The sequence below is a fragment of the Euwallacea fornicatus genome, chromosome 1, assembly GCF_040115645.1.
Source record: "Euwallacea fornicatus isolate EFF26 chromosome 1, ASM4011564v1, whole genome shotgun sequence".
NCBI lineage: Eukaryota > Metazoa > Arthropoda > Insecta > Coleoptera > Curculionidae > Euwallacea > Euwallacea fornicatus.
Genome location: NC_089541.1, coordinates 948,437 through 966,751, shown reverse-complemented (window position 1 = coordinate 966,751; position 18,315 = coordinate 948,437). Strand labels below are relative to the sequence as shown.

General features: G+C 40.4%; 2 protein-coding genes across 8 annotated transcripts in view; one reads left to right on the top strand and one right to left on the bottom strand.

Annotated features, from left to right (window-relative positions):
• Ppn (Papilin) overlaps positions 1 to 18,315 on the bottom strand; it is a 42,792-nt gene that overhangs the window by 11,968 nt on the left and 12,509 nt on the right. For all 7 annotated transcript variants that reach the window (XM_066285023.1, XM_066284970.1, XM_066285017.1 and 4 more), the window contains exons 2-12: positions 4,809 to 4,869; positions 3,812 to 4,048; positions 2,837 to 2,916; positions 2,187 to 2,337; positions 2,002 to 2,125; positions 1,870 to 1,950; positions 1,644 to 1,816; positions 1,274 to 1,586; positions 983 to 1,143; positions 334 to 522; positions 94 to 273 (exon numbers count right to left, since the gene is read on the bottom strand). In XM_066285023.1, the coding sequence (XP_066141120.1) occupies positions 94 to 273; positions 334 to 522; positions 983 to 1,143; positions 1,274 to 1,586; positions 1,644 to 1,816; positions 1,870 to 1,950; positions 2,002 to 2,125; positions 2,187 to 2,337; positions 2,837 to 2,916; positions 3,812 to 4,048; positions 4,809 to 4,869 (1,750 nt within the window). The remainder of the gene's footprint in view (positions 1 to 93; positions 274 to 333; positions 523 to 982; positions 1,144 to 1,273; positions 1,587 to 1,643; positions 1,817 to 1,869; positions 1,951 to 2,001; positions 2,126 to 2,186; positions 2,338 to 2,836; positions 2,917 to 3,811; positions 4,049 to 4,808; positions 4,870 to 18,315) is intronic.
• On the top strand, positions 17,074 to 18,004 carry LOC136341063 (sex-determining region Y protein-like). Its single transcript, XM_066285655.1, has one exon. The coding sequence runs from the start codon at positions 17,130 to 17,132 to the stop codon at positions 17,928 to 17,930; it is 801 nt and encodes a 266-aa protein (XP_066141752.1). The 5' UTR covers positions 17,074 to 17,129; the 3' UTR covers positions 17,931 to 18,004.

Genomic DNA, 18,315 nt, shown 5'->3' with positions numbered 1-18,315 from the left:
AAAAACCAAGAAATTTACCAATTTCTTTTCTCTTCTCATACTTTGATCTATTGGTCCTTAATGTTTTTATATGCGGGTTAAGATGCAACACACCTCGCTCCATTGTGAGGCGTACCACAGGTAGTTGCAAGAGGCGTTTTGATTACCATCACATTCCCGCACGCTTTCCGGTTTGGTACTCTCCTCGCATAAGTTGTCGTCGTAGATTTGGCCTTCAGCAGTGGCGCAGAAAACTTTTCTCGTTTCATTGGTTAAGCCGCAAATGGAGTCGCACTAAAGGAGATTCGGTTTCCATTTCAAAGATTTTTTCAATGATTTAACATTCGGACTCACTCCACTCCACTCGGATATTATCCAGTCCACGCCCTCGCAGGGTCGATTAAAACAATTCTGCTGCTGAGTGGGTCTTGGCTCGATCGCTTCGCATTGCGCGTCTTCCAACAGTTGAATTTTGTCGTTTTCGTCTTTAAGGAAGCAGCGCACTTGGCGGTACTGCTTCCCATCGCCACATAAATGATCGCACTATAAAAAAAAATTAGTTAAATTAATGTTTATACGTGTTATTAACGTGTAATATTCAATTAATGTAACAATAATTGAATGAAATTTGCGAATCAAAAGACACCGTATTATTTTTGAAATTTAGGTTAATTTTTGTTCGAAATTGATGGATTCGAGAATACCCAGTATGATGTGCAAATACCAATAACGAATCAATTCAAGTTCATTTCAGCCTAAAAATTCTGCCCGTTAAAATGTAAGGTGACCCATTTCTAACGTGTATGATTTATAAATTGAATGCAATTTTTGAAGTGAAAAACGTCATAATACTCTAAAAATTTTGGATTATTTAGTTTAGGTTCCATCGTCAAACCTCGTAGTAATCTAAAAACGCTGAAAACTGATTTTTGGTGGGTGACGTCTGTAACGAGGATGAAGATAATATTTATAGACAAAATGGCGAAGGAGTTGTTTTTTTTACCGGTTTCCAAGGATCCAAATGCCATTTCGCGCAAGTTACCCCCTGGTTACATTTCTGCTCTAGGGGAGGTTTGGGCCCGTGACACTCCGACTCCACCACTAGGGCTGGATACCCGTTGGAAATAACTTGTTGGCACGATACCTCTCGTGTCTGGACTCCACCTAAAAATCACCAAAACACTCAAACATAAGCCTTTTTTTGAGAAATTTCGCAAAGTTCCAAAAAATCTGTCCATTATCTCGTTGTAATAGAGCCTCGACAGAAATTGTTAATTTTCAACTTAAAACACACCTTCCTCTCCGCAAGGCGCAGAACAATTTCCCCAAGGATGGGGAACCCACTGAGCTTCGCAAGCTACTTCATTGCATTTCCTTGACGTTTCCGGTTTTCTGGAAGCATCGCACAAGGTCTCATCCACCGGCTCCAGGGTCTTACGACCCGCACAAGATACATTCCTATTTTGAATACCACCTCCACAAGTTACTGTGCATTGAGTGTACTCATCGAACGTCCAAGCGTAAGTTTCAAACTCGGAGCCTGGTTGCACGTTGGTGGGAAGGCTGTATTTGTATTGGACGGGGACTGTGGAGTCTTGGTAGAGCAGCTGTAGATAGAAAAATAGTTAAAGGTATGTAAAACGGCGTTAATAATTACAACTTACCACAATGAAAATGGGTTCATCAATGGGCCCCAGCGTGAAAATTTTATCTGGAGCTGCGAATCCTTGTGGGTATCTGTCGTAATGAAATTTAGTGCCGGCAAAGTCGATGGAACGTGGAAAATCTATCCTCCAGTTGCCGTTCAAATAGTAATGCCCAGAAGTGTTTCTTATCGCTGAAAATTGTCTTTGAAATTACAGAAACTAATAATATACAGCAAACAAGCACCTAAATAATTGTTTGACGGCTGCACTTCTTCTACTAAAATATTTGTAGCTCCTGAAGGTATTAGAAGAATGTCGTTATAGCCTGAAACTAATGGTTAGAGACACCGTTTCGTACTCAACGCAAACGTCATACCAACTTGCATGTCATTAAGCTCCAATGTGTTTGAAATGGTGTTGCAAGTGCCACCATCACCTCCGCATATTCGACACTCGTCTTCTTTTAGGCTGGAGCCCAGCATCATGTCGCATCCCACCGGCTATGATTATTACCACACTTAAGTCAACTCAAATCTTTTAAATAACCGACATGATGCATACCTGACATTGCCCGTTTACGCAAACATCTAGGTTTTCGTCATTACAGCGGGTACCATCAACGACCTGGACAGCATGCCGATAATAGAATCTTTGTCCTTTGGGCATGCAGTTCAATTCGCAGGAGTTCGGACCTTTTGTGTAAGGCACCCATCTGTAATTCGGTGTGTTAATTGAAAATACGGCATTTTTTGGAGGGTCAGAGTTAGTGCGAGGTTGAGATAGTTTATCAGTACAATTATATCAGTGATGAAAAAGTCGAATTAATAAACTCAAAGTCTCACAATTTCAATAACTGTCACATAAAACGACCGTTAAAGAAAGATGGCGGCTTAACAAAAGACTGTTGCAAGGTTGCCATTTATGGGTTTCCGATGCGGGATATTAGTTAAATTTGTGGATGCAAGAAATTCAGAAAAATGCTGTAACATGCAGGAAAATATGTTTCCATACAGGATGGTGTAAATTTCGGAGCTCCCCATCGGGATCTCCGATAGGATGAGAGTTGCGACTTCGTTTGGATTGGGAAAAAGATGTTTCAATCATTAAAAGTCCACTTTGGAATAACTCCCCGTTAATTTCATGAAAATTATGATTTTAATGTGTCTTGTAATCAACAAGTGTTCCGATAAATTTCTGCTAATAAAACTTACTGGTACTTCACATTTTCAAATGGAACTTCGTCGAATTCTGAACATTGTTGAGCGCGAAAATCCCCAGTGTCTGGACAGTCCTGCAACGAATATCAATCAGTAATTGACCAAATGGATGTCTATTACTTCTGAAAATTTTAATTAATTAATATATAATAATAATAATAATAATTAAATCGTCACCTAAAAAAAACTTTACAAACTTTTAAGTGTAACCCAGATATTTTCAGAATAATTACAAAAATATTAATCAAAATTTTAATTTTCAACGCCCTGTATACATCCCGAACTATCAACTTTTATAAAAGGCATATTTCCCCTAATGATCTTCATTTGACATGTAGTACTCCAACTTTGTGTTGTCCCATTGTCACTGAATCACCCTGTAGATAGGTATTATACCAGTCGAAATTATTGCTGGAAATTCATAACAGGAACGCCTTCTCCTGATATTAACCGCGAGCCCCGAAAAGTAATCAAATTTTAACCAGTTACATAATAATTGCTGGAAGTGTATTAAAAGCTAATGAAGACCTCCACAAACCGAAAATTCGGAACGGTTTATTTACAGAAAGTTGCGTTGTATTTTCAATGTGGCCAGTGTTTTTTTACACCTTCAGCTTAATGAACTCAGCCTGTGTTAATGAAAAATTAAGTCAGAGTTTTCGTTATTTGCATTATTAAGTTCCAGCCAGAGGCCTGTCAAAAGTAGTACCTCGACCAAAGCAGATCAAAGACCCAGCACTTTTGATGAGTGATTATCTTAAGTTTTTAGAGACTTAAAAATATACTTATGAAGGAGTCATCCTGTACAAAATCATGGCTTCATTTGACTACAGTTAAAACAAACATAAATCTGCACGTGAAGTTTACACTATAAAATCTCCAGTAATATGGCTTTACAAATAAACATTGATGAACTAATTTCAAATTTTATAGTTCCAGATAATGAATCACCAAGTAAATTAATCGTACCTGAGTATTGCAAGAAAAATGCCTCCTATCAGGCCCCTGGCACGTGTACCCCTCCTGACAATGCCGATATTGTGAGCTGACCCCTCCACCGCAGGTCCTAGAGCAGGGACTCGGCTGAGACCACTCGAGCCAAGGCCCCTGATCCTGGCCCTCACCTCCCTCGGTCACATAGCTCTCGGGAAGATATAAATGGGCTCCTTGCTGTCGTTTGAATCGATCCTTGTAATGTCTGATTCGCTGCAAAAGGAGTTAATCATGAGGCCCATTATCTCAAAAGTTTTACAGTTGAAAATTGCCTGGGTTTAATGGGGGCCCACGCAGGAGATAATGGCGCCAAGTGCCCAGATTGGGTTATCGAGTTAAGGCCTGTGTTTAGTGGTGTACCAGGAAATTAAGTTGATGGGAACTATTAGTTTTTCAAAGGGGGGTAACAGAAAGGAAAGACAACTAACGTGTGATGCCTGTTTATCGCTTTTTTCAATTTATCGACAGTTTTTGGCGCGACAAATCAGCTTCGGACTTTGATTTCATTTCGAATTAGTTCGAACTTCCAATTAAAGATGGTGCTAGCGGCAGCGTCGGCGCGTATTTGGTTATTTCAAATTTAACGCGGGCACCGCAAAATAAACTATAATTAATTCCTTCTTGTACTTAATCAAGATTTTCTTCAAGTTTAATCAATTTAATATTAATAACATTAAGATTGGTATTCAGTCGTGCTTCAATAATAAAAGAAGCATCAGATTGCATTGAAAACATGACTTAAACGATTTTCTACTTAACTAAACCGCGCTTCAACTTGAGTGGTTGTTGCAATCGCTTTACTACTTGTTTTTACTGCAGTTTTGCTACCGACTCACTGAGCACTAATTTATCAATTGCATCTCGCAAAAGCAAACAATTTATACCCATTACTTATCGAGAAATGCAATCTAATAACTGCGGCATTAATCGAATGTGCTTAGTTATTATGAGCAGGAAGGAACAGTATACTTACATGCCTACTTAACGCACTTTGTAAGAATGTGAATAGTATAACTGCCACTATGAGGGGCGACCTGAAATATAAAAAAAAAGCTTTAGTAAACTATTCAATTAAACCCACAAGATAGAGAGCTCCCATCTCTGCGCCAGGAGCTAATTTTATTAGATCTCCCTAACTGTGCTTTCGCTCCTTTAATTGGAAAAAGCCCCATGCCGGATACAATTAGTGGTGGACACCGTCATAGATCTTTAAGGATAAACATATCGCATTCGAGACTGAAGCATTCATGCCGCCACTTAGATTGCTAAATCAACATGTCCGTTTGATTTGATTTTGTTGTGCGCAAATATGCAGGTTGGGCTCGCTAATGAGGCCTGATCAAGTGGCAGAAATCGCAATAAAAGAGGAAATAACTTCTAGCTTAACCATGAAACGTTTAGTGCAGTGGAGCGGGGCTTATACAGTGTGTTTCCCAAGTGTGACGCTAAAATTTAGTGGGCTATTCTCTGAGTAATTTTAAGAATTTTTTTGTACTTTGACAATTTTAGGAAAAATGCTTTGTTTCCTAACTACAAGGTGATAAATGTTTTTCGTGAAATTTATTAAAAACTACAATAATTGTACAAAATGACCTCCGCCATCTTGGGTGCTTCTGATCTTCTTCTCATTGACAGTCGAACCCTTTTAAAAGCACCAAAGCTGTTTTTTATTGAGCTGCACCCATCGATCATGCGATTTCTAAAGTCTTCCAGGTTTCTCATTGGATTAGTGCGAACTAATGACCCCAGAGGAAGTAGTCCAGAGAGTTCAAGTCTGGGGATCTAGCTGGACATAAGTGAGTTCCACCACGACCGATCCAGCGATCTCCACATGTTTCCGTTAAAAATTCGTGAACAATCTTACTAAAATGCGCTGGTGATCCGTCGTGCTTAGACCACATTGCATTTCTGGCCGCCAATGGTACATCTTCAAGTAACTAAGGAAGAGATTGTTTCAAAAAGTTACGATGAACTGCGCCTGTAAGTTTTTCTGGTAGAACTATTGGTCCAATTAGCCAATCGTCCACAATTCCAACCCGAAGGTTTAACGAAAATTGGCGTTGAAAATTAACGTCCAATACTTCGTATGGAATTTCTTCGGTCCATGCGTGATTGTTACCAAAATTTCTCTTATTGCATTTCTCGATAAATTTGCTTCATCGGTAGAAAGAATCAACGACAGTAGTTATCCAAATTGCGTGTCGAGGTAGAAAGACAAGTTGGAAAAAGGGGCAAACCAGAGACAATTCGACGCATTTGAGAAAAGGGAATTGGAGGACCCGATTGGAGTTCGTCAGAGAACACATTTGTGAACACTTAAATTTCTGGAGTTCAGTAAGTTTCCTGATGAAACCCAAAATTATCTTATTTATTAGGATGGAAAAATACCAATGGGGAGAAAGTCCAATAAAGCGCTGAACTAGAAAAAATTGAGATCTGGATGGGAGCGCGGTGGACGTGGGTTGACGTGAGGATGTATATCGTGTTAAGGAGTAGGTAACTTGCATTTTATTGGAGGATTTATGAACCAATACTGTATTTGGATGTATTAAGACACCATGTTCCATCAAGTGCTCAAAAATTAGGTACTTCACGATAATTACCGCTAAAGATGGTTGTTTTAGAATTGCCCAAAAATCATTAAATCACCAGCCCAATCGCCAGATATAAATGTAGTCGAAACCTTGCGGTTGATATTTAAATGTAAATTGTATAATGAGCTAATATTTAACAAACACGAATTAAAAATAAAAATTACCGAAACTCGGGGCACCATTTCACCCGAAGACTCAAGGAAGCTAGCAGAATCGCTGTCTGGACGCTTACGGAAAATACCAAGTTAGCACCTGATCGGTTGCCAATTCAGTCTTAAATGGCGGATCGGCCATGCAGTACGTGACGGGGCGATCCCCAGGGAGTGTGGGAAAAACAATAAAAAAATTATGTTTGACAAATTGACGGAGTTATTAAGGGAAAAATATAGTAAATTTGGCAACATGTAATTGAAATTTATACGTTTTCAAAATGTCGTCCGTGAACTTCGACACAGTAACGCGCATGTCCCAAAGTATTTGAATGATACTGGTACAATTCGTTCGAGTGCGAGCAAATAGGGACAAGTCGCAAAATGTGCATTTTGAGTTAAATCCATAAACCGCATGAGAATAAGATTGAGTTTCTTTGTGCACAGGGAGACACTTGGAAATATTGCCGTTTTCAATAAAATGCAATAGTGCAAATGGATATATTTCCTTTTAAAAGTGTGTAATGACACAACAAAAGTTGTTTTCCGTGTGCGTTTTTCCTATTTTTAGTGCTAGCAAGATTAACTTGACTCGTTAGACACTATAGCAGCCTTTCCCGAAGGGACGAGCATGTTGATATGCGTCATTTTTCTTCTGTGTCGTGTGTTATCACCGAAGAAAAGTAATTATTTATATGAAAATACGAAGTAACGTTACAGTGGTTAGTTTTAAAGTGGCGTGCCGTGTTTTTGAAGAGAAAATAAAGCTACAAGTCCTAAAGAAGTCTATTTAAAGATTTTGAGGTTATGTCTTCAAAAAAGGCAGAGTTTATAGCTGAATTGCAGAGCAAAACGGACATAATACATGGTAAGTACATAGAATAATATTCTCCTATTTTAAAGTTGACTGGTTGGTACTTCGCTCAGCAATGGTGGAACTGGTGGACATAATCCACAATGCAGTTTAAGCTGTAATGTATTCGCGTGCAACGCCCAAGCATTTCACCATTTTTTCGCCATAGACCCGGCAAGTCCAAATTTCAGTATCTATTATCCCCAAAAAATTCGGCTCTATATGGCAGAACTTTCACCCTTTTTCCTTGTAAGAAGTAGAATTTAAATACAACCCCGTATTGTTAAATTGGCATGAATGCAACGCACCAATAGCCGCACCACCTCGCTATCCAACTAAATGTTGCGGTTTGAAAAGATAAACGATAAATTAACCGATGATCGCCCCTTAGCTGTAGCACGCCTATATGCGGTCGCCCTGCAGTCCTAGTGCCACGTTGCCCCGAAAATAAAACCCAACCAAAAAATAAGCCTTAGTATGGTTTTCCAAAGCATTTCTAATATAAGCCTTACTCTTATTATAAGCCCTGCCCTTAAAATAAGCTCTAGTTGAATTATTTAACTGCACGACTCGGGGAACCCCCTTTCCCAGCCGACTTGTCGGTCGATGGTGAACACCATTCGTCATTGACCGGTCGTGCGCTAAACGTCGTTTCAGCACCCAACCTTTAGCTATTCATTAAATTTTTTTATATAAAATGAATAAGAAAAGACACAGTTATTCGATAGAACATAAAAAAGCAATTGTTGAAGATTCCAGAGATAAAAAGCTCATAGTTTTTGTAAGGAAAAGAAGTTGGATTTACGAATGGTTAGAAAGTGACCATTCGAGTGCAGTACCTTGAGTGGACAAGGTCGGCGAGGGAAATGCAAAGAAGCGTTAGTGTGGATCAGGTCGACGACCATTATTGCCCGAATTAAAAGATATATTTGAATGGGTGGTTGGCAAAAGAGCAAAGGGTTTGGTTGTTCGTAGGGCTGATATTCCACCATTGACTCTTCAATAGATATTTGCGAGAGTTGCTTTGAAGTCATTTTTGATATGAGTAATAAATTTGGTGAAATAGTAACACTTAAAACGAACGAGACTGGTGCGATTGAAAACGGTGAAAGGGGTTGTCACTCTCCCCTCAAAATAGGAACACACGACAGTCATTGCTGCCAATAACACACTGTAACAATGGTCGCTCTTTTCTATCCTATTATACATTAGCTAGAATGCATAAAGAATACCGGGCTTACATTGTTCCTCCTAAGCCTGTGAATAGCAAACTAGATGAATCTGAGTCCCATTCCATTTATAAAAACGTATGGCAAGGATACACGTGCTCAATATCATAAAAAAAATAGGTAATAGGGATGGATAAAGTAAAACTCAAAGGCGAGTTAGTGAAATATCGGCATGATGGTGAAATTGTTTACGAATGTAAAAATGTTTATAAAAAAAACTGCAAAAAATAACTGGTCTAAAGCTGTCTTTATTTTTACCGTAGATCTTTGCACTCGCCAAGTTTAAACACCTCTATTAGATTTTTTTTAACTGCTCTGGATTTACAATTTGACCATTTATTACTGTACCAATAATAAGAGTATTTGCTCTATGTGGCACGAGGGGCAATCGAGAAGAGGGACAAACTAAATAACTCTATGACTCTAGAAAACACCTTTGACCACGCCTGAAACTATCATACAAATTGCTCTTCTTACGCTTGTGGCGGTAGGATAAAAAATGTCATCTTACCGTGATGTTCACGGTGTTGCTGCAAAATAGAAAATCCATGGAAATAACAGAGCAAAAATTTTGAGCGCTGGGCAATACTCAGATGGAATCCGACAGTGATCGCTCGTAATCGAAAAAAGGAAAGGAAAATATGAGGACTCGGTAGAACGCCGAAGGGATTGGTATGGGTTCGTTCGCTCTTGTAGAAAAGACCTGCAATTCTAAGTTATTGGGATGAAAAACAGTGACTTCGTCGACTTTCTTTCTTTGTTTAAAATGTCTTAAAAGTACGCTGAGTAAATGAAAAATAAGAAAGTTTATGTGGAAAGACGTCAAGTGGATCCGTTATGCAAAAACATCCAAATTTGGATATTTTCGATGTAAAAATTTGTTAATTTTCCAAGCAGAATTTTTCTATTATTTTCCCATACTCCCTGGCGGCCGCCCTGCAACGTACCGAAGAGGCGGCCAGCTAATTAAGGCTTGCCCCGTATAACAGTTCGTTACCCTTCTTAATTTTGATTTTTTTTTACGCGACTCATGCCGGGCCATTAAAATCGGGCATAACTTCACAAAAAAATTTCGTCTCTCGAGCGTGGCACCTTTGAGGCGAACTATTCATTAATACGTGTACTTTTAACACATCATATTGGTTCAGTATTATCATGCAGTTTTTTTTTCGAAATATGTACTGTGCCCCTGAGGCAAGTTAGGTTCTCTTAACGTCGGCTGCATCATTCAAGCCGTGAGCGACTGTAATTGCATAAATTATTAACTCTTTGTCTTTTCCTATGAGCGAAATGAATGATCGTTGTGCATTAATTGCGTATTTAAATTGCGTAATTGTATGGAGCAAAACATATTAAGGAAAGAAAGTTAACACGGTTTCAGTAAACACGAGATAAATGTGCGTTGTTTACGTTAACAGTTAAGGAAATTATTGACGTAGATCCGCATTTTTAAGAGAGCCGGTGTACGGCTTCAAAAATGCGATGTCTGATTATTTAATTTTCGGTTTAAAATCATTCAAAACTTTTTATGAACAATAACTTTCGTAAAATTAACAATAAAAAAGCTTCCCGTTCCCCAACTTAAGTAGACACTGTATAATTGGTCTAAATTTCGGCAATTGCACACGCACGCAGTGACGCAAACGCGTACCTCTTTCAAGTTGGGTGCTCCTGCTATGAATCAGAACAAGTGTGCGCGTATGTCGACCCCAGACAAGGCTGTTCCACTCTACCTACACACGCGATGGTGTGAAATTCGTATGCCAAATTGAGTGTGAAAAATGGTGAACAGACACTTGGGAGTTGAAATTAAATCGAAAATTCAACAAACAAATCACAATGGTTTTTAGTGGCTTTTCTAATCTTGTCAAAATGGTGGACACATTTTGCGTGCAATAAAATCTGACTGCGACTCGGGGTCATTCGTTGTCGTCTACAAAGCCGTTTTATTCTAAAGTCATCTCTGGGACAAGATATAACTGTCGGCATTTACTGACTTTTCAACCAGACAAACCGCGGTCGTAAAATACAATCCGAAGAAATGTAATTCTGCTCTGAAAGCAAATCGACTAAATTGCTTTGTTGGTCGTTTAAATTGGCTTTTTAATGGTGCGACATCGCCTATACAAATTCGCCTCTGTTTAGCGCCTAATAACAATGCCTCGATCGCGCGTGGAGGGGTAACAAATTAGGTGAGGAAAAAATTGAAGTGCGAGGTACCTGCGGTAATCCGCGATCCTTTTCACAGGAGAAGAGTACCGCGAAGAGGTCGTTTGCGTATGCCCCTTTCATGGGCTCGTCCGCACACCTGAGGAAAACTTCCTGATAGGCGAAAAATAGGCGCGTTTGTTGCCCCACAAAAGGCATCGCGACAGCTCGGAAGCGAACCTCGAAAATCAATGAACGAATTGCTGCTGTCACCGATGTTTAGCGAAAAATCGACTGGTTAATCCTTGCTGATGTCATCGGGTGTCCGAACAGTACTTAACGAATGGCGTAGCGCCAAGGTTTCTAGTGCAACCAATTGACTCCTTCACCTGCTCAGGTAAACGGTCCGTTTTCCTCGCCCAAGTTGCAGTGACGTCACTCACTTTCATGCACTTCTGTTCGCCTGGTCGACACAACCTCACGTTAAAAGCGAATCCTAATAGGTGGTAATGACCACTTTAAGGGTTACGTAATTCCCAGTCGAGGCCAGAGCCATGGCTGAACGTGGCAGTTCGGTAGATGGTGGATTACTAGTAGTTAGGAGACAGCATGGGTGGAAGTGATCGAAACGATTAAAAAGGATTAAAAGGGGATTTCTGTCGGGTTGGTAGTGTCGAGAAGGATGGGGGACCGATCACTGCATGGAAAATAATGATGCGGGGACTCAATCCCGGTATTGTTCTCCCCTCTTTAAGAAGAAAAAAGGCAAACAAACATCTGGTATAAATAAGTATACCTGTTGCTTCAAGCATTTAACTTTAAGCCTATTGAGATAGTGATTGATTGCCACGACCACTCCACGTCTGTTCAACAATCATTATCGCTGCACGTTCAAGTTATATACTTGGCTGCGGATGATTGAGTTTTAATGCAACAAAAAGCGAGACTGGGAACCTTGTTGGGATGAGCGTAAAACACAGCTGTTTAGATATGAAAAATGACTAAATAAAACTGTTGAAAGTGAAGAAAATCCGTCGAAAAATTGTAAAAAAAAAATTAAGATCGCGGTAGGGCAAAAGTGTGTTATTGAAAGCATTAACATAAGCATAGATAGTTAAATTTCATGAGCCAGCCAAATCCGACAGGGGAGGGCTAGGGCCGAGATGCGACCGAGCAACCCAACAATCATCATGTGTTCATTTGCGATTTACTAATAGATTTTAGAAGTCTTTTAAATTTGTCACTTTCTAGGGTCCAAAAAGTTTTGGGCTTTAGTGCGGGACGAGCAAATCTCGGAAACTATGGAAGATACAGGAAAACGAATATATCAATGTCTTTTTTGCAAACAAAGTCTCTACAGAGTGTCTCGGTTTTAATTCGCGTAACTTTAATAGCGCATTGGCCGTCCAAAAACAATGCCAGTTTGCTACGTAAATCAACGTCCAATAAGGACTCCTTTGGCATACACCGGGGTTCAAATTTAATTCGGAAAATGAGAAATTTAAATTTCTTCAAAAGGCGATAGAGATGCTTTAACGAAATTTCGGAGGTGTTGACCACCGTAAACGACCCATGTGTTTTGCTTAAAAAATATTTTTTAGCTCTCCCGGTGACGTGCCCACCTCCATATCAGGGGATATTTTTTGAGAAAAAGTGGTGCGCTACTGGCTTTTCTGAAAACAAAAATTATACTGGAGCTCCCCGTTCGATTTTGGAGAAATAGTCTCTCTTAGAATTTTTTCGTCCAAGTAAAAAAAATTCAATTAGTTCAACGCACGTCCTGAATTGATAATTAGAATTTCTGTTGATAATTAGAAATTTCTAAAGAAAAGGATAACGATCCGCCACATTTTTTTAAGAGTAAAGATCAGGCTCAAATGTCTTTATGTCGAAAGTTATTGTTAAAAATGTATCAATTTATGTAGGTATCAAATTAACGTTAATAGGTAAGCAAACTAAACGTGCATTAAAATTATTCTAATTTTCTCACTCGAAAACGGTGGGCTGGAAGAAAGAATCTCAAGAGAGACTATTTCTGCAGAACCGAACGGGGGATTCAAAAATAATTTTTATTTTCAGGAATGTTGGTGGCATACCACTTTTTCCTCAAAATATCTCCTAACACGGAGGTGGGCACGCCACTTGAAAAGCTACAAAAATTTTTGTCCCGTGAAACATATCTGTGGTTTATTATCGTCCACAATTTTAAAATTTCGTTGAAGAATCTCTAGCTCTTTTTGAGAAAAATCTCTATTTTTCAAATAAAATTTTTCACCCCTAGTATCTGCCGAAGGAAGCCTTACGACACGTTGGTTTATGCAGGAGCAATCATTTTTGGACGTTCAATATGCTAGTGAAGTGATGCGATTTAAAACTGAAACACCCTGTAAAAAAAAAAGTTGCTTTTTGGCTTTATTCGAGCGTTTTGGGTCGTTTTAAATGCGAAAAATTCAATCGATTAAGAGCTTATTCTCTAAAAGATAGTGAACACGAACTTTGAACAATTGTTGACGTTAACCTTTAAGGGACTCTTCAGCGATTCCACCGTGGGCCGGCACTTGCGACCGCCGCGCCACCTGACGTTAAAATATTTCGCGCGCCCCCTATGGGGGTTAAACATCCGATTTACGATTAAATTAAATCTCAGCTGCCCTAAAACCCGAATCGCTTCCTCTTCGGATCTACACGGCCCCACCTCAACAATTGCACGCCGCAGAACAATGGACAATAACAACTGATTGTATATAAATCTATTAAACTCTCTAATAGCCCTATCATTATGCTTTTACCAATATAATCACCCACTGGCTTTTGAACCTTAAACTTCAATCTTTCCTGTCTATAAGGCCATTAAGGAGCAACATCCTCGTCAACTGCGAAACCCCGCAATTACAGGCAAACAAGATTCTGATGGTTTATCGGGAAAAAACGCGAATCATTCTCACCGGGGCAATAAAGTCTCACTTTCATCTCGCCACAAATTGATACCGGACCGCATTCTCAATGAAGGTTCAAGTAACCGAGTCCGTGAGAAATCTCACCAAATACGGAGGACTTTAAAGCGTCTGTCGTCTTGAAATCGTGTCTTGGAGATTTTAATGGAGTCGACGGGTAATAAAAAAGACTCCCACGGGCGCCTGTATGGTCTACAACTAGGACCAAATGCACGTGTGGGTTGACACATTGATAATGGACGGATTAGAATAATTTCGATCCGCTTCCCGAAGAGATATAGATACTGATCGAACAATTATCTCGTCGTATAACCTTGATTAATGGTCGTTTTGAACGTGGTCAAGTTCGGGGCTGAGGTCCGGCTGATTTTTATCGAGCTTCGGTAGACGAGAAGCGTCTTCGACAGTTTCATTTTTACAGCTTCGAGGGGGCCACATACGGGGCGTCCCACCGGGAGCGGCCATTAGACGTTTTGGGGAAACCATGGACACCAGAAGTTACGAAAATTTATTGGTTTGGTAAAAGCCCTGGGGCGACCTTACCTTAAAGATTTTCAGCGGCGCGACGCTTCCGGTGGCCCCGGAAGCCAATGCTTCTTCATTTTAAATGGAACGCCCTATGTGTTTTCGGATCCTACCCAGTTCAATGTCAATAAAAGCGTATTAACACGTTGGGTCTCTTACAATTAATAATTTACAAGATGTACGGGGTGGCCCGTTCAAGACACTCCACCTGGATCATCTCGAATGGAATTTTTTCCTTCGGAAAACCCCGAGACGCGTCAACTTTACTTTGGACGTTTCGAGATCATAAACTCGTAGGAGTAGAGTCACCCCCCTAAACATGGCGGCAACCCCTTCAAGAATCTTAAATGGCACGGGGGGTCAAGTGGCACATCAAATCAAAGGTGTCTCAATCCTCTTTGCAACTATGCTGGGCATTTTTGCCCCGCCTTCAGATATTGTTAATGTAAAATTATGTTAAATAAAATTTGAGATTCTTGAAGAGTTTCCGCATATGAGTTTATGTTGGTCAAATTTCAACCCTTGTCGGCCCTACAAGGGCGCGTTCATTAATACCCTGCATACGGACCTGGATTAAAACAGTAGATAGCTTTTAAAGACTTTATTGTTTTTCGAAGGGTTCTCCACGCAGGTCAGCGCATTTTTGCATTGGCTGAAGCCATTTTTCTTACACAGGGTGATTCGCAATGCAACCGACACAGAACAGGTGCGTCTAGAGGGCCTCAAGACATGTCGATTTTTTATGTGGTGCCACGGTTGCCGTGATATCAGCTTCAGAAGGTGAATAAAAAAGTTTGAAGATGTTCGGTATTTTGGGAAGGTCTTGCATAACCAAATTTGAGAAATTTTTCCGTTTTATTGACGTAAAATATTTTTTTTAATTAGATAGAGGAATCGTTTTAAACAGAATTTGCATTCCAAAACTCCTCAAGAAAAAAAAATGCAATAATTTCGAATATCTCAAGAACTGAATCAAAAATGGATGATAACTCTACAGCAAAACGTCTAATAAAAAAAATGTTCAAATAAAAGAAATTCATTTTTTGAAGCTTTTCAGGGATCTGTGAAGAATACAGGGTTGCCATTTGTAAAAATAAGTTGCCCTTGAAGTGACCTTAAAATTACGGTTCGGCAGAAGGTCACTATCTTCATGGCATGTCCGCCTCTTGATCGGGCAACTTTTATGCAAAACTTTTTTTCATACAACGTACCGTTCTTGAGTAATCTTCAATCGCAGCTCTAAATGGGACACCTTGTATATCCTATCTTAGAAGCAGTTATTCCAGTCATTTGTTGGCACAATAAAAATGACGCTTCTAAAGGCGTTTAATGCGTTTTCTGGCGACTGGAACCTTTGACCGACCAGTCTGTTCTTGAATTTCGGAGAAATAAAAGAATCATTGGGACTTAGGCTCGGAGAGTACGGAGGATGGTCTAACAATTCAATGTTTTGTTGTGTTAAAAACTCCATTGTCTTGCCAGCTGTGTACGAACTTGCATTGTCTTGGTGGAGGATGATTTGCTGTTTGGGATTGGGTTTTCTAAGCTCAGCGATGACTTCCGGCAAACAAATGGTTGTATACCAATCGGTAGTAACAGTTATTTGATCTTACGGAGGAATTGTTCTATGGTCTGATTTTGAGACAAGTCGCGGTCACATTGTTCGACGCACTTCGAAAACGGACGACTTTTGTGAGTTTTTCTTCACTTTGGAACTCCTAAACGGACGATTGACGTTTATTTTCGGGTTCATCTAAGAAAATCGACGAGTCATCATCATTGATGATGGCGTACACGTTTTTAGACTTTCCTGCATTGAAACGGTCTAGAATTTTTTAACATCAATTGATCCTAGCTTCTTTCCGTTCTTCGAACAACAGATGCGGTATCCAACGGGGCACTAATTTTTATACAATCAATTCTTCATGCAAAAATTTTTAAGTTGGGGCCGTTGAAATCTCCAATAATGTCTCATCTCGCGACGCGTCACGCGTCGATTTTCCTCGACGCGCTTGCGCACGGCATCGACGATTTATTGGCCGACTGCCGTTTGTGGTGCACAAGACTCGTCCGTCCACGGGCGCATTCTCCATAATAACGAGAAATCATCGGCTGATGCGGTGCTTCATTGCCGAAACCAGAAACCAATTGTCTTCGAAAATTTCAATTCTAACTCGCATAAATTTAAACTTTAACACCCTGTATCTTTGTTAATATCAAGTTTCGGAAGACAACAGTTGCGCTGGATCTTAGTACTTTGGTGTGCAGGAATCTGCCGTTGATCTTTGTCCTATTACTTTTGGAACATCCCGTATACAGCCTATCCGTTCCTGCATCCCTACTACGAGGATCTCGGTAATCATAAGAGGTACGAGGTCGATCGACGACGAAAACTTCTTTAATTTTTCCTCAGCTCATTTGGCGAGATAATTCAAAACGATTAACATTTTACAGGTGCAACTTTAGGGACTTCTACAATGTCTTACTTGAAATCCGACTTTTGGCACTCATCATCAGTTTCGTTTTTTCTGATGGACGCCATCTTAAATTTGCGCATTTTCGAATTCAGCTTTTTGCCGAATTCAGCCAGGTGACGGTGCGTCACGTGTTAAGGTTCAGTCCTACATTTTTGTGCAAAAATGAAAAATCAAATTTTTGACAAATACCGAAATGTCACTGTCAATGGTGAAACCTCCAACCTTGATTTTTTTCAAGTTTTATTTCAGCGACCAATCACATAAAAATAATTGCTTGAAATCTGGCAACAGCGACGTTACCCCGGCAACCGAACAGACAACAAACCAACATCAAAACAACAGACAGCAGTTTGCCCTGTTCGTCAATGAATTGTTACGTCGAGACCCCAATCGATAATCTCCTGGAGTCGGGCAGCGGCGTAGTGGGCCCCCCCGTGGTCCGTTCGAAGATCCCGCGCCCCCCCAACGCGTTCATGCTCTTCGCCAACGATCACCGCAAGGCTCTGGCCTACGTCTACCCCGCCGATTCCAACAAAGAGATCAGCAGACGGCTGGGGCAAACCTGGAAGAATCTGAGCTTACCGGAGAAGAACCAGTACTACCAGAAGGCCAAAGAGATCGATTTGGAACACAAACGCAGGTATCCCGGGTACGTTTATAATCCCAAAGATGCTCGATTAAGGAAGGCCGTTCGTACCACACTCAAGAATAGAGCTGCAGGCCCTTCCAGGCAGAGGAGTTTGCAGGAAGAATTTTGGGGCGGGTGCTCGCATGGGTTTGAACCATCGGTGGTCGTGGGCAAAAGGCAGCAACTCTCCGAAACGGCGTCGTCGAACGTTTGTGTATTGTCTTTGGATGTTTTTGGGCAATCTGAGGACGACAGGAAGTTGTTCGAAAAGGAGAAATACACTCTTGTAGCGGCGGAGAGCTACAATGAAGTGGGGAAGCTAGAAGAGCGCGTCAAGAGCAGCTACCTGCCCATAAGCTCTACGAAGTTCAACCAAGACCCGGAGCTATTTACGAACAACGCGGAGTACCACAAGGAGTACATCGTCAAGTACTTCAACCACATCCCAGACTACGAGACCTACAACGTCACGATTGAAGACGGGATCAGTTTCCCCTACGTTACAATACCGCACCTTTTAGTCAAACAAAATTTGTGAACAAGCTCCCTTGCACTGAGTTCAGCATGTTTCCCCTGTTTGTGGTATGTCTAAATAAAGGTTAATTGGTTTGGAAGGTCGAAAACCTCATCTCAATTTCGGCAAAAGTGCACGAGCAGCGCAAGCTGCTTTGCGGCAGGTCGTAAATTTTCATTGATAAAGTCAGTGTTGTTTACAAGCACGCGAATCGGATTACATAATTTGTTGTCTAGCCACGGCAATTGAAAGTGAATCAAGCCTGTTTGACTCATGTCTAGGCCAAGTCTTTTATCTGCATTTGGAATTGATTAAGCTCAATGAGGATTTATAGCCTTTTAGTCGTTCAGATTCATTTGATACGTTCGTTTTTAGCGATCGGCGCGACTCGATATTAATTTCCGTCACC

What these genes read in the sequence shown, in the direction of transcription:
- LOC136341063 (XM_066285655.1), top strand. Translation starts at nt 17,130, where the DNA reads ATGAATTGTTACGTCGAGACCCCAATCGATAATCTCCTGGAGTCGGGC.